General features: G+C 42.5%; 1 protein-coding gene across 2 annotated transcripts in view; it reads right to left on the reverse strand.

The window, feature by feature from the left end:
- LOC140733734 (amine sulfotransferase-like) overlaps window positions 1–23128 on the reverse strand; it is a 106312-nt gene that overhangs the window by 14998 nt on the left and 68186 nt on the right. For both annotated transcript variants that reach the window (XM_073057450.1, XM_073057449.1), the window contains exons 3-5: window positions 13387–13589; window positions 5661–5787; window positions 2777–2871 (exon numbers count right to left, since the gene is read on the reverse strand). In XM_073057450.1, coding sequence (XP_072913551.1) covers window positions 2777–2871; window positions 5661–5787; window positions 13387–13589 — 425 coding nt within the window. The remainder of the gene's footprint in view (window positions 1–2776; window positions 2872–5660; window positions 5788–13386; window positions 13590–23128) is intronic.

Raw genomic sequence — 23128 nt, forward strand, 5'->3', positions numbered from 1 at the left:
TTGAAAAGGTATGCAGTATAAAAGGACAAACTACCATTTAACAGAGTAACAATTCATGTATTTAAATGAAACACAGATCAGATTACCTCTACAGTACAATAAAACTGTGTATTAGTTCCTCAGCGTCGTTGACAAAGGAATTCATCCAGTGTACATTACCATGTTCCATGTTCTTTTGGTTGACGGGAAATGAAGTCAGCTCCGGTGGACTGGGCGGATGAGATCTACAGTGAGATCCAGTGGTCAGGAAGGTGGCACTGCAACACTCCGTGGAGAGTGAAGGACATGACAAGGTAGAGAAGTCATGATGATCCACCGCAACTTAGGGAGACCACAGTTCTGATGTTTACTTGTAGCCCTGGACCCAGAATTCTGAGGTTGAGAGAGTGGAACTGACACAGTCCACTTTAAAAACTCTTGTGCACAGGTTTTCCCGTCATCATCGGACACAATGGACGAGCATCACCAAATGGACAAAATCAACACAGACACCTAGACTAGTTCATACAATACTTCCGACAACTGCATCCTCCAAATCTTCATTTTGATTGTAACATTCAAGATAATTGCCAATCCCTTCAAATTCTTTGTGGCTTCCAATTTGTCAAAATGGTGAAATAATTTCATTTTCACTCCTGGCTGGTTTTGGCATCTCTAGGTCTGAATACTTCAACCGCAGTGAGCAAAACAGTTCCAAATTGTCTTACTGCTTAGTTCTCACCAGTTATCCGTGACAAGAATCACTGCTTTTTGAACGCAAACACATACATAGAAACATAGAAAACCTCCAGCACAATACAGGCCCTTTGGCCCAAAAAGTTGTGCTGAATATGTCCCTACCTCAGAAATTATCTAGGCTTACCCATAGCCCTCTATTTTTTTGAGCTCCATGTACCTGTCCACGAGTCTCTTAAAATACCCTATCGTATCCGCCTCCACCACCGTCACCAGCAGCCCATTCCACACACTCACCACTCTCTGCATAAAAACCTTACCCCTGACATCTCCTCTGTACCTACACCCCAGCACCTTAAACCTGTGTCCTCTTGTGGCAACCATTTCAGCCCTGGGAAAAAGCCTCTGACTATCCACATGATCAATGCCTCTCATCATCTTATACATCTCTATGAGGTTACCTCCGTCACTCCAAGGAGAAAAGGTCAAATTCACTTAATCTATTCTCGTAAGGCATGCTCCCCAATCCAGGCAACATCCTTGTAAGTCTCCTCTGCACCCTTTCTATGGTTTCCACATCCTTCCTGTAGTGAGGCGACCAGAACTGAGCACAGTACTCCAAGTGGGGTCTGACCAGGGTCCTATATAGCTGCAACATTACCTCTTGGCCCCTAAACTCAATCCCATGATTGATAAAGGCCATTGCACCATATGCCTTCTTAATCAAAATCAACCTACGCAGCAGCTTTGAGTGTCCTATGGACTTAGACCCCAAGATTCCTCTGATCCTCCACACTGCTAAGAGTCTTATCATTAATACTATATTCTGTCATCATATTTGACCTACCATACAACTGATGCTAAACTGATTGTTCTAAGCATGGTGTAGTGTCTAACAGCCACATAAGTGGAGGCAACTGATGCGAGATAGAAATGTTCAACAGCAATCCCCTGTCCCAGTTGAGCAGCATAGTGTCCTGATGAAACAAAGGGAACCACAGCTATTTTGTCAATTTTTGTTCTTTAAGAGTTGTCCCAAATAAACAACTGGCCCAGTTAACCAATGGCCCATTCGATTGGAATCCACTGTGTGTCTATGTATACGTTGACTGTACTCTTTTCCACTGATGCTGCCTGAAATGCTGAGATCCTCCAGCATTTTGTGTGTGTTGCCTAGGTTTCCAGCATCTGCAGATTCTCTCGTTTCCAATCTAACCTGCATTTGGTCTCACTAATATAGAGGAGGGTACACTCTGAACACTGAATGTAGTCCACTCGACTACCGCTGCCAATGGATTGCCGTTTCATTTGGAATGACTGTGTGGGTCCCTGGCTGGCGGGAAGGAAAAAAGCGAAAAGGACAGGCACAGCATCATCTGAGCTTACACGGTAAAATTTTAAAGATTAACTTTATTTGTCACGTGCAGTGAAATATTGAACAAAGATTGCGACTTAGTAGCAGCATCTTGGTGAGTGAAAAATGCTTTTAGGAATTATGGGAAATATGGCTAATAATTTAATGTTCTTGGAAGATTTAATGTTCTATCCACCTCTCTCTGTAAGGAGTTTGTATGCTCTCCCCATGACCACCAGAGTTTTACCTCTAGGTGCTCAGGTTTCCTCCCACAGTCCAAAGACATATGGAGAAGTAAGTTAATTGGTCACACGGGTGTCATTGGAAGAGGAAGTGGAGGGCGGGAGGAGGGGAAGGGAGAAATGTGTAATTTGGTGTCAAGTCAAATCAGTCAAGGACTGTGCTGGGCAGCCCCCAAGTGTCACCATGATTACAGCACCAACATAGCACACCCACAAATCACTAACCCTTTTCTCTTTACGAAGAACCAGACCACCCTGAAGAAACCCACATGGTGACAATTCAAATTCCTTACCAAACTCAGCAAGGATTGAAACCAATCTTAGGGCTGACGCTGTTAAGTGTCATGATAACCTCTACATCACCGTACGGCTGCCCCATGAGAAGTGAAGCACTTGGTAGAAACTAAAGATACTGTATAATGGATATTTGATTACTTTGGTTACATTGCTACTATTTAGTTATTACAAATTAATAAATAATGCAATACTTGAATAATTGCCCTACCTTCTTCAATTGCTCATAGGATATCAGCAAAAAGTTGAATTCATCCTTGTGAACATACCAGTCCCTGACGTGGTCAAACCAACAGCTGAATATCACTGTTGGAGAATGAAAACATAAAATTACACTTAATTTTGTCTATTTTAATAATTATTAAAACATTCTTGATGAGACAGGAATTCAGTAAGATGAAAGCAATCAGATTTCTTCTCTGAAGAATATAAAACTGACTCAGAATTAGAATCAGGTTTAATATCTCCGACAAATGTTGTGTAATTTGTTAATTTTGTGGCAGCAGAACATGATAAATAAAAAAGAACCTGAATTACAGCAAGTAATATATATATATATACATATATTCTAAATAGTTACATTAAGACATATAGAGCAAAAACGCACTTTAAAAAAGCAGTGAGGTATAGTTCTTGAGTTCAACGTGTGTCTGGAAATCTGACGGCAGAGGGGTAAAGAACTGTTCCTGCATTGCTGAGTGTGTGCCTTCATGCCTCTCTCTCCTTAACGGTATCAATGAGAACAGGGCATGTCCTGGGTGGTTGGGGTCCTTAATGATGGACCCCACTTTTCTGAGGCATCACTCCTTGAAGATGTCGTAGATACTATGGAGGCTGGTACCCGTGGTGGAGCTGACTAACTTTATAACTCTCTGCCGCTTGCTGTGATCATGTGTAGTACCCCCCACCCCTACCATTCCATATGGTGATGCAGCCAGTTAGAATACTCTCACAGTACATCTGTAGAAGTTCATGTGGTTTAGGCCGTTCAAATGATTTTAGGTGAAAACTGTACATAATTTTTATAGAACAACTATGAAGTATTGATGATGATGAATCTGGGTGATTTCAGCTTATAAAACTATAAGACCATAGAAGCAGAAGTAGGCCATTCAGCCCATTGAGTCTTCTCTGCCATTCCATCTTGACTAATTTATTATCCCTCTCAACCCCATTCTCCTGCCTTCTCCCTGCAACTTTTGATGCCCTGACTAATCAATAATCTATTACCCTCTGCTATAAAAGTACCTGTGTTATTTATTGTCCCACATTACATACAAAGAATGCAGCTGGAGGGACATAAATTTATGTTCATGGCCTTGCCTAGAACAGTTTGGTGTGAAAAAATGCTTTCCTTGACTAAAACCTTCCAAGCATTTTTAATGAATGAGTCATTAATTAAATACACTCAGTGGACACTTTATTAGGTTAATGCAAAATCTAATCAGCCAATCATGTGGCAGCAACTCAATATCTAAAAGCATTCTTACATGATCAAGAGGTTCAGTTGCTGTTTAGACCAAGTATCAGAATGACTTTGACTGTGGAATGATTGTTGGTACCAGACGAGATGGTTTGTGTATCTCAGAAACTGCTGATCTCCTGGGGTTTTCATGCACAGCAGTTTTTAATTTACAGAGAATGTTGTGAAATTTTGTGAAAAGCAAACTAATCCAGTGAGGACAGTTCTGTGGGTGAAAATAGCTTGTTAATGAGAGAGGTGAGAGAAGAATGCTGGTGCAAGCGGACAGGAAGGCAACAGTAACTCAAATAACCACACATTACCACAGCGGTGTGCGGAAGAGCATCTCTGAACGCACAACACATCGAACCTTGAAGAGGATGGGCTACAGCAGCAGAAGGCCATGAACGTTCACTCCGTGGCTACTTTTTAAAAAAAGTACAGGGGGTGTGTAATAAAGTGGCTTCTGAGTGTACTTGCCCCACTAAAAATGTTAATTACTCTTAACAGGACAACACTATGAAGTCTGGGAAAGTATCCCTCAAAATCCTGCAACCAAGTACAGTTGCCGGTAACTGGGCCACCAAATTCCAGGATGCAATGTAAAGCTGGAATGGATCATAAAAAAGTTAGATAGTCACAAGAAATTTGGCAGATGCAACACACACAAAATGCTGGGGGACCTCAACAGGTCAGGCTGCATCTTGGAAGTGAAGAAATAGTCGACGTTTCAGACTGAGACCCTTCTCAGAACTGAAAAAATGGGAAAGATGCCAGAATAAAAAGGTGGGGGTAAGGGAAGGAGGAAGGTGATGTGAAGCCAGAAGGACAGGGGGAGGGGAGGGGGTGGAGAGGGTTGGTGGGGCAGAGAGGGACGGGAGGGGGGCGCAGAGAGGGATGGGGAGTATGGAGAGGTTCGGGGGGTGGTGGAGAGGGATGTGGAGAGGGGCGAGGGGGAAGGAGAGGGACAGGAGGGGAGAGGGACGAGGGGAGAGGGTCAGAGATCTCCATCGGTCAGGGTGAACCATGGATATTGTGTCTAAGCTGTCTAGATACGCAAGCCAGGGCAGTACAATATGGAGAGCAATCTGTTGCCCACGTAGCAAGCTCCCCCTCTCCTCACATCTGATGAACCCAAAGGAACGGCAGAGACCGATACAGTTTGGCACCAACAGCAATGAACTCAAACATAGGACTGCCTCAGGGACTCCACCTCCGGATATTACCCTCGGGATTTACTTCAGAAGCCTTCCCCATGAGTGGCTATTGATACGAGGCAGCAGAAGTTTGAGATAAGAGTTTTCTTTCCCCTAGATGAGCTGCCAACTATGCTGATGATCCCCATTCACCTGAAGTAACTGGTTTTAAGGTGCCAATAACCCATCTTTGCCCATTCTCCTGTCAGTAGAAATGGTTCCAGCAGGCTTCATAGCTAAGCCACACATGAAAGCTAGGAGCTGGACTCAGTTGTCAAAGGCTCATTCAGCGGCGACATCATTACCACTCCCGGCTATTACAACCTCATTCAACGCCCCCAGCACCCTTTCAGTTACTAAATATAATAAGACCAGGTCACTACTATGCAGAAGGTTTACCGAACAAACTGACAATTACACGAAGCTGACCAATTTACCTCTACCATCAACGAATTTTTCAAAGAAGTCCGTGAAATCCTTTGGTGCTTCAAACATGGCAAAATATTTATGGAAATAATATGAAGAGACCATGGTGTCCTTAGGATTCCGTACAACATAAATAACCTACAAGGAAAGAACATGAACAGAACAACTAAATTTACACAGAACATGAAAGATGATCGAGCAGATGAATTATATGCTGTAGCAAATTGGTTAACTTTGCTCTTTATTAATAGGAGCCCATTTGCTGTTCCCTCTACTGCTCGTTATTCTGCTGACATTTAGGCCAGCAATGAAGCTCCTGGCAGTGTTCATCATGTCAGTAGCTTCCTCTCGGTTTTCACTACTGTCAGTCATGCAAGTCCCAGGTGGAGTCTCAGGAATGCCGTCACACTCAGATGTAGAAGGATTCTTCATTGGTGTTTCTGTAACAGTTTTGTTTGGCGAGTCAGGGTTGTTAGTCCTGAGCTGAATCTGCACCCCCACCCCCCACCCAACCTGGAGAACTGATGAACCACTCTTAGTTTGGCGTCTGCACTTTGACCTGTTTGGCATGGGTGACCCTCCCGAGAGCCAAAGCATAAAGTCCTGACTCCAGCCAACATCGCTCTCTGGGTCATTGAGGCACACAAGCCTCCAAAGCATGACAAAGTTGTGTCCTCCTGGAGGATTTGCTATTCTGTATGACCTAATTCTGCCCCTATGTCTTAATAATCTTAATTAACCACTCAATTTTAGATTCTACAATGATTGAGTTGAATCTCCTTATGTGCTTCAGGGGAAAAATAGTTTCTAACCAACGCGATGAAACTCAGTCATATGTCAACCAATGGGCAGCCAGCTGTATTAGAGCATTACAGGAAAGATACTAACATGGATAGAGGAGTAGCTGGCATGTAGAAGGCAGTGAGTGGGAATTGTGGAAGAATTTAACACTCTTTGGATATGTAAGGTTTAATCTAATCGCTAGTGAATGCTCTTAGAATTTAGCTGAAAAGTCCTTGCAAGTCTTAGAATTTAGCAAAAGTCTTTCTTTCTTTATCAATCTTTTTATTGATTTTAAAAGAGCATATATACAAGCAAGAGGAGAATTATCTCAAATATATATATCAATAACAATTCATACAGAAGGTGAAATAAACATCAAAATCATACATAGTATTAATCTGATATAGAATGTATAATAGGGAAAAAGATAATTAAATCTCCTTTTAGAACCATAGAACATTACAGCACAGAAACAGGCCTTTTGGCCCTTCTTGGCTGTGCCGAACCATTTTTCTGCCTAATCCCACTGACCTGCACCTGGGCCATATCCCTCCATACACCTCTCATCCATGTACCTGTCCAAGTTTTTCTTAAATGTCAAAAGTGAGCCCACATTCACCACTTCATCTGGCAGCTCATTCCACACTTCCACCACTCTCTGCATGAAGAAGCCCCCCTAATGTTCCCTTTAAACTTTTCTCCCTTCACCCTTAACCCATGACCTCTGTTTTTTTTTTCTCCCCTAGCCTCAGTGGAAAAAGACTGCTTGCATTCACTCTATCTATACCCATCATAATTTTATCCACCTCTATCAAATCACCCCTCATTCTCCTATGCTCCAGGGAATAAAGTCCTAACCTATTCAACCTTTCTCTGTAACTCAGTTTCTCAAATCTCAGCAACATCCTTGTAAACCTTCTCTGCACTCTTTCAACCTTATTAATACCCTTCCTGTAATTAGGTGACCAAAACTTGCATACAATACTCCAAATTCGGTCTCACCAATGTCTTATACAACCTCACCATTACATTCCAACTCTTATACTCAATACTTTGACATAAAGGCCAAAGCTCTCTTTACGACCCTATCTACTTGTGACGCCACTTTTAGGGAATTATGTATCTGTACTCCCAGATCCCTCCGTTCTACTGCACTCCTCAGTGTCCTACCATTAACCTTGTATATTCTATCTTGATTTGACCTTCCGAAGTGCAATACCTCACACTTGTCCGCATTGAACTCCATCTGTTAATTTTCAGCCCATTCCTCCAACTGGTCCAAATCCCTCTACAAGCTTTGAAAACCTTCCTCACTGTCCACTACACCTCCAATCTTTGTATCATCAGCAAATTTGCTGATCCAATTTGCCACATTATCATCCAGATCATAGATATAGATGACAAATAACAATGGACCCAGCACTGATCCCTGTGGCACACCACTAGTCACAGGCCTCCACTCAGAGTAGCAATCCTCCACTATCACTCTCTGGCTTCTCCCATTGAGCCAATGTCTAATCCAATTTACTACCTCTCCATGTATACCTAGCGACTGAACCTTCCTAACTAACCTCCCATGCAGGACCTTGTCAAAGGCCTTACTGAAGTCCATGTAGACAGCATCCGCTGCCTTCCCTTCATCCACTTTCCTGGTAACCTCCTCGAAACACTCTAATAGATTGTTTAAACATGACCTACCACGCACAAAGCCGTGCTGACTTTTTCTAATAAGTCCCTGTCTATCCAAATACTTGTAGATCCTATCTCTCAGTACTCCTTCCAATAATTTACCTACTACTGATGTCAAACTTACCGGCCTATAATTTCCCGGCTTACTTTTTGAGCCATTTTTAAACAACGGAACTACATGAGCTATCCTCCAATCCTCTGGCACCTAACCCGTGGATATCGACATTTTAAATATTTCTACCAGGGCCCCTGCAATTTCAACACTAGTCTCCTTCAATGTCCGAGGGAATGCCCTGTCAGGCCCTGGGGATTCATCTACTCTGATCTGCCTGAAGACAGCAAGCATCTCCTCCTCTTTAATCTGTATAAGTTCCATGACTTCCCTACTTGTTTGCCTTGTTTCCATAGACTCCATTCCAGTTTCCTTAGTAAATACAGATGCAAAAAACCCATTTAATATCTCTCCCATTTCTTTTGGTTCCATACATAGCCGACCACTCTGATCTTCAAGAGGACCAATTTTATCCCTTACTATCCTTTTGCTCTTAACATACCTGTAAAAGCTCTTAGGATTATCCTTCACCCAGACTGCCAAAGCAACCTCATGTCTTCTTTTAGCCCTCCTGATTTCTTTTTTAAGTATTTTCTTACTCTTTTTGTTCTCCTCAAGCATCTTATTTCCTCCCTGTTGCCTATACATGTTATACATCTCTCTCTTCTTTATCAGAGTTCCAATAACCCTCGAGAATCAAGGTTCCTTATTCTTGTTCATTTTGCCTTTAACCCTGACAGGAACATACAAATTCTGCACTCTCAAAATTTCTCCTTTGAAGGCCTCCCACTTACCAATCACATCCTTGCCAGAGAACAACCTGTCCCAATCTATGCTTTTTAGATACTTTCTCATTTCTTCAAATTTGGCCTTTTTCCAGTTTAGAACTTCAACCCAAGGACCAGATCTATCTTTATCCATGATCAAGTTGAAACTAATGACGTTATGATGACTGGAACCAAAGTGTTCCCCTACACACATTTCCGTCACCTGTCCTAACTCATTTCCAAATAGGAGATCTAATATTGCATCCTCCCTAGTTGTTACATCTATATATTGATTTAGAAAACTTTCCTGAACACATTTCACAAACTCTAACCCATCTAGACCTTTAACAGTATGGGAGTCCCAATCAATGTGTGGAAAATTAAAATCCCCTACAATCACAACTTTCCATCTCCTGCAGTTCTCTGTTATCTCTCTGCAGATTTGTTCCTCCAATTCTCGCTGACTATTGGGTGGTCTATAATACAACCCTATTAATGTGGTTATCAATTCTTATCAATTCATAAAAAGAAAAAAAGACTTTTTGAATTTTTTATATGAAAAAACCCCTACTATTCTCTACAAAACAAAAACAAAAAGGAGAAAAAAAGGACTGGGCAGTCCATCCTGAGAGTAAAACTAAGAAAGGCTTTCTGATCAAATCCAAAACTTCGAAAAAATAACTGGAAGAGAGTCAGTACAAAAATCAATAAATCAATTCATATGAAAATATTGAATAAAAGGTCGCCAGATTTCTTCAAATTTAAAGGACGTATCAAATGTCCGACTTCTTATTTTCTCTAAACTTAAACAGGACATGATGGAGGAAAGCCAATAAAGAGCAGTAGGTGGATTAGAATCCTTCCATTTAAGCAAAATGGCTCTCCTAGACAATAAAGTTGAAAATGCTATCATCCGTTGAGCGGAAACAGGAACATCTCCTGCTTCCGATGGAATGATCCCAAAAGTAGCTGTAAGTAAATTTGGTTGTAGGTCCAGATCCAAGACTTTTGATAAAGTTTTAAAGACATCTTTCCAAAAATTGTCCACCTTTATGCAAGACCAAAACATGTGAGTTAAAGTGGCCACCTCAATATTACATCTATCACAAATAGGATTGATATTGGGAAAAATACAGGCTAACTTATCCTTTGACATATGTGCTGATGCACTACCTTGAACTGTATCAAGGAATGACGGGCACAAATAGATTGAATATTTACCAAATGAAAAATTTTACTCCATTGATTATCTGACAGCAACTCTTGAAATTCCAGTTCCCAAGCACCTTTGATTTTATCATTAGATATCATTCATAAATTCAATAACCATTTATAAATTGTAGGTATCAGTCCTTTTTGAAGTGATTTAACCTGAAAAAGGGTATCTATCATATTAGGTGGATAAGCATAGGGGTAACTTGGAAGCAAAATATGTAAAAAAAAATTCCTAATTTGTAAATATCTAAAAAAGTGTGCATTAGGTAAGTCATAATTATCCGCTGAGTGAAATACATTAAACAATCCCCTATAAATAAATCTGAAAAAGTTATTATTCCTTTGGCTTTCCAAATTGAAAAGGCCTGATCTAAAATTGATGGTTTAAAAAAATAGTTAAGATGAATTTTACTAGAAAGAACAAAATTATTTAACTCAAAAAATCTGCGAAACTGAAACCAAATTCTTAATGTATGTTTAATAATGGGATTGAGTTCTTGTCTACCAATCTTAGAAAGCAAAAAAGGAAGAGGAGCTCTCAGTAAAAAGGCCAAAGAATACCCCTTCACCGAGTCCTTGCTAAAGACTAAAGAAAAATATTGTGGCACCGCATTTACGTAATGCTCTTGTTTGTTGAAATCTAGTTCTAAGTTCAGTCACGTTGTTTGTTACAATCTAGTTCTATGTTTGGCGCGTGGCCTAGTGGGCAAGGCATCAGACTAGTAATGTGATGGTCACTGGTTCGAGCCTCAGCTGAGGCAGTGTGTTTGTGTCCTTAAGGCATTTAACAACACATTGCTCTGTGACGTCACCGGTGTCAAGTCCTAGTGCCCTTCCCTTGGACAACATCGGTGGCGTGGAGAGGGGAAGGCCTGCAGCTTGGGCAACTGCCGGTCTCCCATACTACCCTGCCCAGGCCTGCGCCCTGGAAGCCTTCCAAGGCGCAAATCCATGGTCTCTTGAGACCGACGGATGCCACCACCAGTTCTATGTTTACAGTCAAGCAATGTTATTGTTAAGTGCTTTTAGTTACGTATGCTGTGTCCATATAATGAAGTGTGTCTGAAAGCTAAGGAGAGCCCTGAAATGCCACTCTTAGATGGAAGGAGGCGCTCCATGATATCATGTAATAAAATCCTTTAGTTTGAAACAATTCTCTGAGTTGGCCTGATTGGTTCTGTCTGCTGTTCCTGAGATTTCTCCACAACAGGAATAAAGGAAGCCTTTTCTAGTCGGCTGCCAGTGGCTAGTGGTGTTCCTCAGGGATCAGTATTGGGATCCCGACTTTTCAAATTGTTTGTCAGTGATTAAAATAATGGAATTGATTGCTTGTGGCAACGTTTGCAGATGATATGAAGGTAAGGGGGGGGGGGGGGTAGGTAGTGCTGAGGAAGCAATGTGATTGCAGCAGGACACATTGGAAGAACCGGCAAAAAAGTGGCAGATGGAAGACAGTCTTGGGAAGTACATTTTGGTAAAAGGAATGAAAGTGCAGACTATGATCTAAATGGGGAGAAAATTCAAACATCAGAGGTGCAAAGGCACTGATTTCATGAGCAATAGAATATAAAAGCAAGGAGATAATGCTGAGGCTTTATAAGAAGCTAGTCAGGCCACACTTGGTGTATCAGCAACAGTTTCGAGCCCCATATCTCAGAAAGGATGTGTAGTCATTGAAGAGAGTCCAGAGGAGGTTCACAACGATGATTCCAGGAATGAAAGGGTTACATATGAGGATCCTTTGGCAGCTTTGGGCCTGTACTCACTGGAATTCAAAAGAATGGAAGGGGGGAAATCTTATTGTAATCTACCGAATATTGAAAGGACTAAATAGGGTGGATGTGGAGAGGATGTTTCCTATGGGGGGGGGGGGGGGTCGAGAACTACAGGGTACAGCCTCAAAATTGAGGAGGCGACCATTTAGAACAGAGGTAAGGAGGAATTTTTTTTTAACCAGTGAGTAGTGAATCTGTGGAATGCTCTGGCAGAGACTGTGGTGGAGGCCAAGTCTGTGGGTATATTTAAGGTGGAAATCGATGGTTTCCTGATTGGTGAGGGAAACAAAGGTTACAGTGAGGAGGCAGGTGTGTGGGATCCAGGATCAGCCATGGGGGAATGGTGGAGCAGACTGAATGGGCTGAATGGCCTAATTCTGCTCTTATGTCTTGTGGTCTAAGTCTTTGAACCCTTCAGCAACATACACAAAATAGCGGAGGAAATCAGCAGATCAGGCAGCATCCATGGAAAAGAATAAGCAGTTGATGTTTTGAGTCAAGATCCTTCTTCAATGATTACCCTCATAGATGTTACATTACTTGCCCCACCACCATCTTTTCCATCACCTTCCCATGAATCCAAGCATCCTTTCCTATATCCCCCCAATCAAATTTTAACACAGAGGCTGAATAACACAGTCAGTCCCTCTTAATTATTTTTCAATTCATTAATACCTTCAATATCCATTTTCCATAGCGAAAACAGATGCACCTTTCACCCCTCACAAAAAAAAATCTGAGACAAATTCTACACGTCATTTTTTTTTTTGGCTTTCAAAATTAGATCTTAAACTAATCTAAATCTGCAGGCTGAAAATTGCACACTCGAGAACAACCTGGAACCAAAGTAACGTTACATTTCTCTGCAAAAAGCAGATTGAAACTTTTGATTTGCTTTTGTCCTCTGATTTAGAGAAATCAAATGTCTCAGGGGGTTTTATTATGTAAGTAGGATGTAGGTACGGCAGGCATTTGCTCCATTTTCCTGTTTGATATCTGTTATTGTGCTTATTAGGACTACGAAAATCTTATTTTTCTCTCCCTGAGAGATTGACTGACCTCTCTGCTGTGACTGTGTCTCTGTGCACTTGTCCGGGCTAGTGGCCCACAGATTATTACAATGCATCCACTTTTGAGTGTAGCTTGGAGGCGTTGCCTAGCAACCCTGGCCAAGTCTCAGTTCATGCCTCATGGTGCATGCAATTAGCAACTACCATACAGGCAGTTTAGGCCGATAAGTTGGAATATGTTCTATGATAGAATACAAGGAAATGTCCCAGAAGATGATGAAACTCAAGTCAAAGAAATAGGGAGGGAGGAAATAGACATTGACTTGGAAAGGTTCAGTCATGGATTCCAGAGCTTAGGGATATAAAGCGGCATGTTTATAGCTGGTGCAGTGTTTAGAATTTGGGCATGCTTATCCAATAAGTTATAGGGGGAAAAAAAAACTCACTTTTCCCTTCTTTTCCTTCAGACCCTTAGGAGCGAGATGGTAGGGCAAATGCATGGTATTCAGTCGAGGTGATGGGCGTTCTGGAAATTTTGAGCTTGGCACTTCAATCCAAGGAACACGCTCTATTGCGGATTTACCCTGGATTGCAGATATATCACCACCAGAATAAATTAAACTCACTATTTGTTGCATCCAGATGGTACCTGCACGCAAGAGAGAACAGTAATAAGAAAAACACACACAAGATTGCTCATCATACACCTTTTTTTTTAATATCTAAAGAAATGGGCATTAGGTAGATTAAACTTAGCAGAGAACTGTTGAAAAGATACGAAGCGACTATCAATGAAAAGATCTTCAAAATACCTAATGCCCTTTCTATACCAATCATAAAATGTTGAATCATGCATAGAAGGTAGAAAAAGATGATTATGTAAAATAGGACTAGAAAGGGAAAAACCATAGAAACCATAAAATTTCCTAAACTGGGCCCATATTCGCAGAGTATGTCTAACAAGAGGATTAACAATTAGTCTAGGCAAACTACTAGGAAGTACAGAGATAGATAGATCCTTAGTGGACTTGAGCTCCATTGCTACCCATTTAGGGCGGTCAGACTGGCGATGGAAAAAAGACCAGAAGATAAGACAACGAATGTTAGCTGCCCAGTAGTATAGACGGAAATTAGGTAAGGCCATGCCGCCCTCTTTTTTAGATTTTTGAAGGTAAGTTTTGTTAATTCTGGAACGCTTACTCTTCCACAGATAGGACAAAATAATAGAGTCTAAGGAATCAAAAAAGGTTTTAGAAATAAAAATTGGAATAGATTGAAATAAGTATAAAAATTTAGGGAGAACATACATTTTAATAACATGAACACGACCTACCAAGGACATAGATAAAGGTGACCATTGTGACAAACTCTGTTTTGTAGAGTACAAAAGATTGGCAAAATTTTCACGTAAGAGATCCTTAAAATTCCTTGTAACTGTAATACCAAGATAGGTAAATTTATTATCAACTACTTTAAAGGGGAGGTCACGAAATACTAATACTTGTGCTTCTTTATTAACTGGAAAAAGTTCACTCTTATGTAAATTAAGTTTATAGCCAGAGAACTGGCTAAATTGATCAAGAAGTGAAAACATTGGAGGTAAGGATGTGGACGGATTTGAAAGAAAAAGTAATAGATCATCAGCATAAAGAGAAACTTTGTGCTCAGCACCCCCCCACCCCACCGTCCAGATCCCCATCAATTCAGGACAACTTCGAAATGCAATCGCCAGAGGCTCTACAACCAAATCAAAAAGAAAGGGACTTAAGGGGCATCCTTGACGGGTGCCACGTTTAAGGTTAAACAACTGGGATTGCTGAGAATTAGTCAAAACAGAGGTGGTAGGACATAGATATAGTAATTTGATCCAAGAGATAAAACTTTGACCGAGGTCAAATCTTTCTAAAACCACAAAGAGTTAGTTCCACTCTATACGATCAAACGCTTTCTCCGCATCGAGCGAGATAACGCATTCTCATCATACACCTTGTACGAAATTTCGATGGACAGTGAGGAAACTAACTCCTGTAAGGTGAATCAGCAGATATTAGAAATCAGAAGAAGACCGCTGTTTAAACAAGCAGGTCAAGCAGCAGCTATCGATAAAGAAGCACGCCATAGGAGTGTAGAGGTGAAGATACATCTCTACCAAAGGTGGTGCAAGGTTCTCCATAGGGGTTTCTCCAGAGCTTTCTCCAGAACAGATCAAGTTTTGAAGAAGGATTTCAGATCCGAAACAATGCTTCTTTTTCCATAGCTGCTGTTATATATTATTGCATATAGGGATCGTTGACAAGGGCTCTGCATACAAAGCACTCCTGATAAATTTCTCGGATGTGTGGAAGAGAGAGCCCAATGACCCTCTCAGCACTCTTCACGATCCTTTGTATGGTTTAGAGATGTTAACTATTTCAATGGATGTTCCCATGCAGAGACGTGTAGGGGAATGGACTAATGATGGAGTCTAGAAAAATTAGACCATAAGATTTAAGAGCAGAACTAGGCCATTTGGCCCATCAATTCCACTCTGCCATTTCATCATGGATGATTGATTTACCTCTCAGCCACAATCTTCTGCCTTCTCGCCATATCTCTTCACAGCCTGATCAATCAAGAATCTATCACCTTCTGCCTCAAATACTTGGCCTCCAGAGTCACCTGTGGCAACAAGTTCCACAGATTCACCACTCTCTGGCCGAAGTAGTTCCTTCTCAAATCCATCCTAAAAGGATGCCCCTCTATTCTGAGGCTTTGTCCTCTGGTCCTAGACTCCCCCACATAGGAAACATCCTCACCACATCCACTCTCTGGAGGCCTTTCAATATTCAATAGTTTTTAATGAGGTCATCCTTCATTCTTCTGAATTCCAGTGAGTACAGCCCCAGAGCCATCAAATGCTCTTCATATAACAAGCCTTTCAATTCCAAAATAATTTTTGTGGACCTCCTTTGATCCCTCTCCAATGTCAGCACATCCTTTCCTTGGTAACGGGCCCAAACCTGCTCACAATACTCCAAGTGAGGCCTCACCAGTGCTTTATAAAGCCTCAACATCACATCCTTGCTTTTATATTCTAGTCTTCTTGAAATGAATGCTAATATTGCATTTGCCTTCCTCACCTCAGACTCAACCTGCAAATTAACCTCGAGGGAATTCTCTGCACGAGGACTCCCAAGTCTCTTTGCACCTCAGATTTTTGATTTTTCTCTCCATTTAGAAAATAGTCTATTTTTTTAATTTCTTCTATCAAAGTACATGACCATACACTTCCTGACACTGTTATCCCATCTGCCACTTCCTTGTCCAATCTCCTAATCTGTCTAAATCCAGTAAGAGGCTGGTTCAGAAGGTTCAGTCACTTGGCATTCAGGATGATAAGGCACTGGCTTTGTGGGAGAAGCCAGAGAGTGGTACTAGTCTGACTGGAGGCCTGGTACTAAAGCTGTGCCACAGGGATCGGTGCTCATCCTTTGTTGTTTGTTGCACTTTGGGAAGCCCATCCAGGATAGATTAGATTAGATTCAACTTTATTTTCATTGAGTCGAGTACAGACACAATGCCAAATGAAATGCAGTTAGCATCTAACCAGAAATGCAAAGAATAGTGTTATTTACAAAATAACTGCGAATAAAAAGTAAGGGCTACAGCACACAGATATAAATGTAGTGTTCTTGTACAGGTGTAGAAACTCTGAACTAAACACCGAGGTAAACCGTAGTTAATGAAGGCACAATCGCAGTAAAATTAACCGTTTACTGTTCACTCTTCCACATTAACGTATGGTGAAAACTATTGATAAAACAATACAAAATATATACAGTATTTGTATCCTTCTTGTTATCACATTTACATCATAAATAATCATAAAAGTAAAACTACAACAAGCTATATTACATTAAAGTACAACATAGTCAGAATCTACCTACGCCATCAACAACTTTAAATACACCTCACACAAACTATACAGCAATGCTTTCAATAGCACAAGAAAATAACTTTATTAACCGTCATTACTTTTAACAGAATCAGTGTTAACATTTTTACTCCAACATATCGATTGTCTTATGAACTTACAGCATTGCTTCTATGATGTTTCTTAGTGCGTAGAATGAAAACTTTTCTCGCGCTGATCCTGCACACACAAGCCCCCGCCTTCCCGTTTCTCCAAACCGGTATTTTCCCACAAGACGCGGTGAAACCGGATGTGACGTCATCACATGCCGTGATACATCACAGACAATGAATTTACTTTCAACAACCGTAACTTTAACTAGAAAATAATTACAAATGAATTACTACAGCGAAAATGTAATAAAGCTAAACAAATGCCTTAAGGCAACACACTCCCCACCTGACCTTTGTAAGGTCACTATGAACATGATACAGAACTTTAGTCTCTAAATCAGTCTTTAGGTAGAAGTAGAATGACATCTGCAACTGGCCTTTGGAAAGTTTTCACATCACCTTGGTCACAAGTTTTCAATTCAACCTTCCTGACATGTCCATCCCTACCAGGGAATGTGGCAGTGATTCTGGCCATTGGCCAGCAGTTACGGGCAATCTGCTTGTCCCTGAGCAGGACTAAAACTCCAACTTGAAGATTCCTGCGAGGTTCTGTCCACTTTTGTCTGTGTTGCAACAAAGGTAGATATTCATGGCTCCAACGGGACCAGAACTGATTTGCGAGAGCCTGAACCTATCTCCATTACTTTGTATACAAGTCCTTATCTGAGAAGTCCCCAGGTGGAGGGGGGAAACTCCTGCCTTCTGCATAAGGAGCATTGATGGCGAGAGTATGAAAGGGCTTTCCGGGTCAGAAGACACAGGTAGGAGTGGTCGTGCATTTATAATGGCTGTGACCTCTGCCATCAGTGTGCACAGTACTTCGTGGGTCAGTTGGGTGCGTTGCTGCAGAAACATTGAATCAAGGATCCTTCTGCCAATACCAATCTTCCGCTCCCATGAGCCTCCCATGTGAGAGGCGTGTGGTGTGCTGAATTCCCAGTTGCATCCCTGCTCACTGAGGTACCTTTGCACTGTTTTGTCCATCCTGAGCTCCTTGGACGCTCCAACAAAGTTTGTGCCGCAATCAGACCTTAACTGTTTTGCAGTGCCTCTTAGTGCAAAGAAGCGCCTGAGAGCGTTAATGCAGCTGGATGTATCCAAAGATTCGATGACTTCAATGTGTACCGCTCTCAAACTCATGCAGCTGAATATGATGGCCCACCGCTTGCTCTCTGCTTGTCCTCCTCTGGTGCGTCTAGTGATGGTGGTCCAGGGACCAAATACATCGAGCCCCACATATGTAAAAGGAGGGCAGGCATTGAGGCATTCTGGTGGGAGATCCGCCTTACGTTGAGCTTCCAGCTTCTCTCACAGTTTCCTGCAGGTTACACATCTGTGGAGTACTGAATTGATCAGTGTTTCCCTCCCAAGATCCACAGTCCCGCTGCCCTGATTGCTCCTTCCATCAGGTGACGGCCCTGATGCCTTACCTGTTCATGGTGATGGTGCATGAACAGTAAGGACATGTGGCTGTCTTTGGGCAGGATTACTGGGCTCTTTTCTGCAGCTGAAAGGTGAGAGTGTATTAACCAGCCTCCAATGCAAATGAGATCGTTCTTCAGGATCGGGTTGAGTTTCCTCAAAGGGCTGGTATTGGTTTATTAGCTTGGAGGACCGAAAACTCCCTTGCAAAAGCTGCTCTAAGTTGCTTTAAGGATAACGTCCTTTGCCTGGGCCAATTCGTCCGCAGTGCGAGGTAAGTCACATTTGTGCCATCCCTTGCATTTACTATTTCGGGATGAGTGTTTGTAGGATCTGGCCATGTGAATGAGGAACACAAGTCCTCTCACTAAGGAATTCAAAGTGGAGGACCGCTGAAAGTGGTCAGTGGTACGTATTGATTCTTCCAGGTAGGTGACACCGGTTTGTATTTGTGGCCGAATTTCCGAGTCTCTTTCGGGTTCGATCAGCTCAAATGTCTTGCTCGTTTGAGTTTTTTCCACTGATGGAGCAGGTTTATTATCATGCTTAGGTTGAGCAAAGACTGACTGTCCCAGTGTCTTCTCGGTTACTTTACTACCCTTGTTAAAGCCTTGTCGTGCTTCCTTGAAACACATGAAGCTTGTGCAGGGTTGAAAAATGGAATGGCGGCCACTCTCTAGCACTTTGGTCTTGAGTGTATTAACTGTCGGTTTGTGTACGTTGCCAGGGTACACCTCTCCTATCACCACCCAGCCCAGATCCAGGCATTGGGCAAAGGGGGCGTCGTGTGGTCCATTGACCTGCTGCCTGACCTTGTGCACCTCGAGGACGTCTCTTCTGAGTAGCAGGAGTATTTCTGCTTTTGGATCCAGTTCTGGGATGTGCTTGGCGATGTGGTGGAGGTGCGGCTGGTGTCGCACTGCGCTTGGCGTCGGGATCTCGGTGCGGTTATTCAAAATTTCATTGCACCCTAAGAGAGGAGGGAGACAGATGACAACTTTACCATCCTGTGACTTGAGCTGGAAGCCTTCTGCCTTCCTGCCATATGTTTCTACGCTGCCTGAGCAAGTTCTAAGGTAGTATGGGAACTGAATACTCTCTACGTTGAACAAGTCGAAGAACTCTGGTCTGACTAGTGAGCGATTGCTCTGGTTGTCCAGAATTACATAGGCTTTGATGGCCTTGTCTTTGGCTCCCTTAGGGTATACCTTAGTGAGGCAGATCTTTGAACAAGAACGACTTGACTGACCTTGACCGCAAACTTCTGTGCAGCTCGAGCTAACAACAGTTGTCTTGGGGTGATCCTCTCCCTCCCAGCTGTCCTCTTGTGAGGGTGAAGGAGCTTTGTCAGTTTGCGGTAACAGGCCGTGATACATGGCCCCATCGTGATTAGTGCTGTTACATTCCGAGCACTTTACAGGGAACGTACACTCTCTAGCGAGGTGAGAGGTAAAGGAACAACATTTAAAACATTTTTTTTTCTCCTTGAGAAGGGCCATTCTCTCATCAAAGGGTTTTTTTCTAAACGTTCTGCATTTTTTGAGCGGGTGGGGTTTGTTGTGTAATGGACAATTCTTGCTAGGGTCATTGTTAGTTGTGGAGACTCCAGTTTTACGCACTGAGACAGGTTTATTGATGTTAAAATTATTCGAAGTGGATTTGACTGGCTTGGTGTGAATTGTACTGCTACCTTGACTCATGAAGCTAGAGTCGTTTCGCTTCTTCGCCTCCTTGCACACAAACCTAGTGAAATACTTAAAGGGAGGAAATCGACCACCGTTCTCTTATACTCTGAGCCAACAGACACCCACCTCTCCTGCAGCCCAAATGGAAGTTTGTACACGATTGGTCTAATAAAGTATTAAGTATTTAGGTATGACAGGCCAGTTAAATCACCATCTTCTTTAGCGCCTTCAATCTCCATGAGTAGATCTCCGAGCTCTCTTAGCTTAGTGTGGTCCTTGGCTGACACCTTAGGAAAAATTTCCAGCTGTCAAAATAGTGCCATTTCAATAATTTCAGGGGCCGCAGAGCACTCCCAAAGTCTCTCCCGTGCTTTGCATCAGGCTAGCTTGGGGTTGTTGATGTACCCTGAACGTATGCGTCTCACCTGTTCGCATGATTCTTTTCCCAGCCATTTTGTCATAAGATCCAACTCTTGGGTTGCTTCGAGCTGGACTCTGCCAGTAGCGATGGTGAATGAGGAGTACCATCCATGGTAATTTTCAGGCTTATCATCAAACTGGTATAGTCCTGAAGTGATGAGATCTTGTCGTGCTAAATACCGTGCTATGGGTTCAACTGCCAGTGGCATGCTGGCTGGGGGAATATGTTGGCAGGCATATGACTGAGCATGTACGTTCTTTATGGGATTTGCTGTTCTGACTTCAGCCTTTGCCTCTTCTCTCGCCAAATCTGGTAAGTTTGGTGTCGAGAAGTATTTGTCGTCAGCCCTTTCGTTCTCAATTTCATCGCAAAGTTGCAAGCGTAAATTGTCTTCCTCAGGTGGATGCGATGCAATTGGGCTTCTCTTTGACTCTTCATGAAATGGGATGTTAGCAAATAAGTATGGAGAGGAAGAACGAATCTTCAGATCCATTTGAGATCGGACGTATTCCCTAGTGCGCTCCAATCTGGTCCTTTCTGAAGTCGATTTTACTTCATCTAGAATGTAAATTTCTTCAGCGCTTTCTAATATTTCTGCTTCCACCCTGGCAGCATCGGCTTCTCGGCGTAGCGCCAGCACTTCTAACTCTGCTTCTATCCTTACCCTTTCCAACTGGTTTTCGGCTTCTCTGGCAGCCGCTTCATTTTTCAGTTTTACTTCCTGTTCCGTGTATGACGCTCGCACCTTGGCGGTTTCTGCTTTAGCTCTTGCGTGGGCAGCCTTATTTGCTGATGCCCTGCTGCTCCTAGAGCTGAATGGCAACCATTTGACACTTGATCACCTGGTAATGCCGCCTTTTCACTGTAGTGTTCTCGTACAGGTGTAGAAACTCTGAACTAAACACCGAGGTAAACCGTAGTCAATGAAGGCACAATCGCAGTAAGATTAACTATTTACTGTTCACTCTTCCACATTAACGTGTGGTGAAAACTGTTGATAAAACAATACAAAATATATACAGTATTTGTTTCCTTCTTGGCATCATATTTACATCATAAATACTTGTAAAAGTAAAACTACAACAAACTATATTACATTAAAGTACAACATACAGTCAGAATCTACCTACGCCATCAACAACTGTAAATGCACCTCACACAAACTATACAACAATGCTTTCAATAGCACAAGAAAATAACTTTATCAACCGTCATTACTTTTAACAGAATCAGCTCCAACAGAATTTTTACTCCAACATATCGATTGTCTTATGAACTTACGATGTTGCTTCTATGATGTTTCTTAGTGCGTAGAATGAAAACTTTTCTCAAACTGATCCTGCACACATAAGCCCCCTCCTTCCCTTTGGTTTATAGAGGGTTACCTCAAGTGGAGTGGCCTGTGTAAAGCGGCCAGTGAGTGAGTGGGCCAGTGAAGGAGTGGAGATTTGAGGCTTCGACGAGAAGAGGCAGAGGACGAGCTTCACTCCAAGTGAGGTAAGGCCGGGTAAGTTCCTTTCAAAGGAGAAAGTTTCAAAAGTTGAGGCAAGTATTGGGTAGGTCATGGCAGCTGAGATTGGCCCCGTGGTTTGTTCATCCTGCAGCGTGTGGGAAATCAGGAATACTTCCAGTGTCCCTGACGACTATGTGTGCAGGAAGTGTGTCCAACTGCAGCTTCTGGCAGACCGCATTGAGCGTCTGGAGCTGCGATTGGATTCATACTGGAGCATCCGCGATGTTGAGAAAGTCGTGAATAGCACGTTCAGTGAGTTGGCTACACCGCAGGTAAAGGCTACACAGGCAGAAAGGGAAGGGGTGGCCACTAGACAGCGTAGCAGTAGGCAGGTAGTGCAGGAGTCCCCTGGGGTCATCTCCCTCCTAAACAGAGATACTGTTTTGGATACTGTTGGGGGAGATGTCTCATCAGGGGAAGGCAGCAGCAGCCGAGTTCATTGCACCATGGGTGGCTCTGTGGCACAGGAGGGAAAGAAAAGGAGTGGGAGAGCTATAGTGATAGGGGATTCGATTGTAAGGGGAATAGATAGGCATTTCTGCGGCAGCAAACTTGACTCCAGGATGGTATGTTGCCTCCCTGGTGCAAGGGTCAAGGATGTCTCTGAGCGGCTGCAGGACATTCTGGAATGGGAGGGTGAACAGCCAGTGGTCGTGGTGCACAAAGGTACCAACGATATAGGTAAAAAATGGGATAAGGTCCTACAAGGTGAATTTAGGGAGTTAGGAGATCAACTAAAAAGTAGGACCACAAAGGTAATAATCTCTGGATTACTACCAGTGCCACGTACTATTAGAGTAGAAATAGGAGGATATTTCAGATGAATACATGGCTTGAAAAATGGTGCAGGGGGGAGGGATTCAAATTTCTGGGGCATTGGAACTAGTTCTGGGGGAGGTGGGACCGGTATAAACAGGACGGTCTGCACCTGGGCTGGACTGGAACCAATGTCCTAGGGGGAGCGTTTGCTACTGCTGTTCAGGAGGATTTAAACTAATGTGGCAGGGGGCTGGAAACAAGTGCAGAGAGACAGAGGGGTGTAAAATAAGGGTAGAAGCAAAAAGTAGTAAGGTGAAAAGTAA

This window comes from Hemitrygon akajei, chromosome 9 (genome assembly GCF_048418815.1).
Source record: "Hemitrygon akajei chromosome 9, sHemAka1.3, whole genome shotgun sequence".
In the NCBI taxonomy this organism is placed as follows: Eukaryota; Metazoa; Chordata; class Chondrichthyes; order Myliobatiformes; family Dasyatidae; genus Hemitrygon; species Hemitrygon akajei.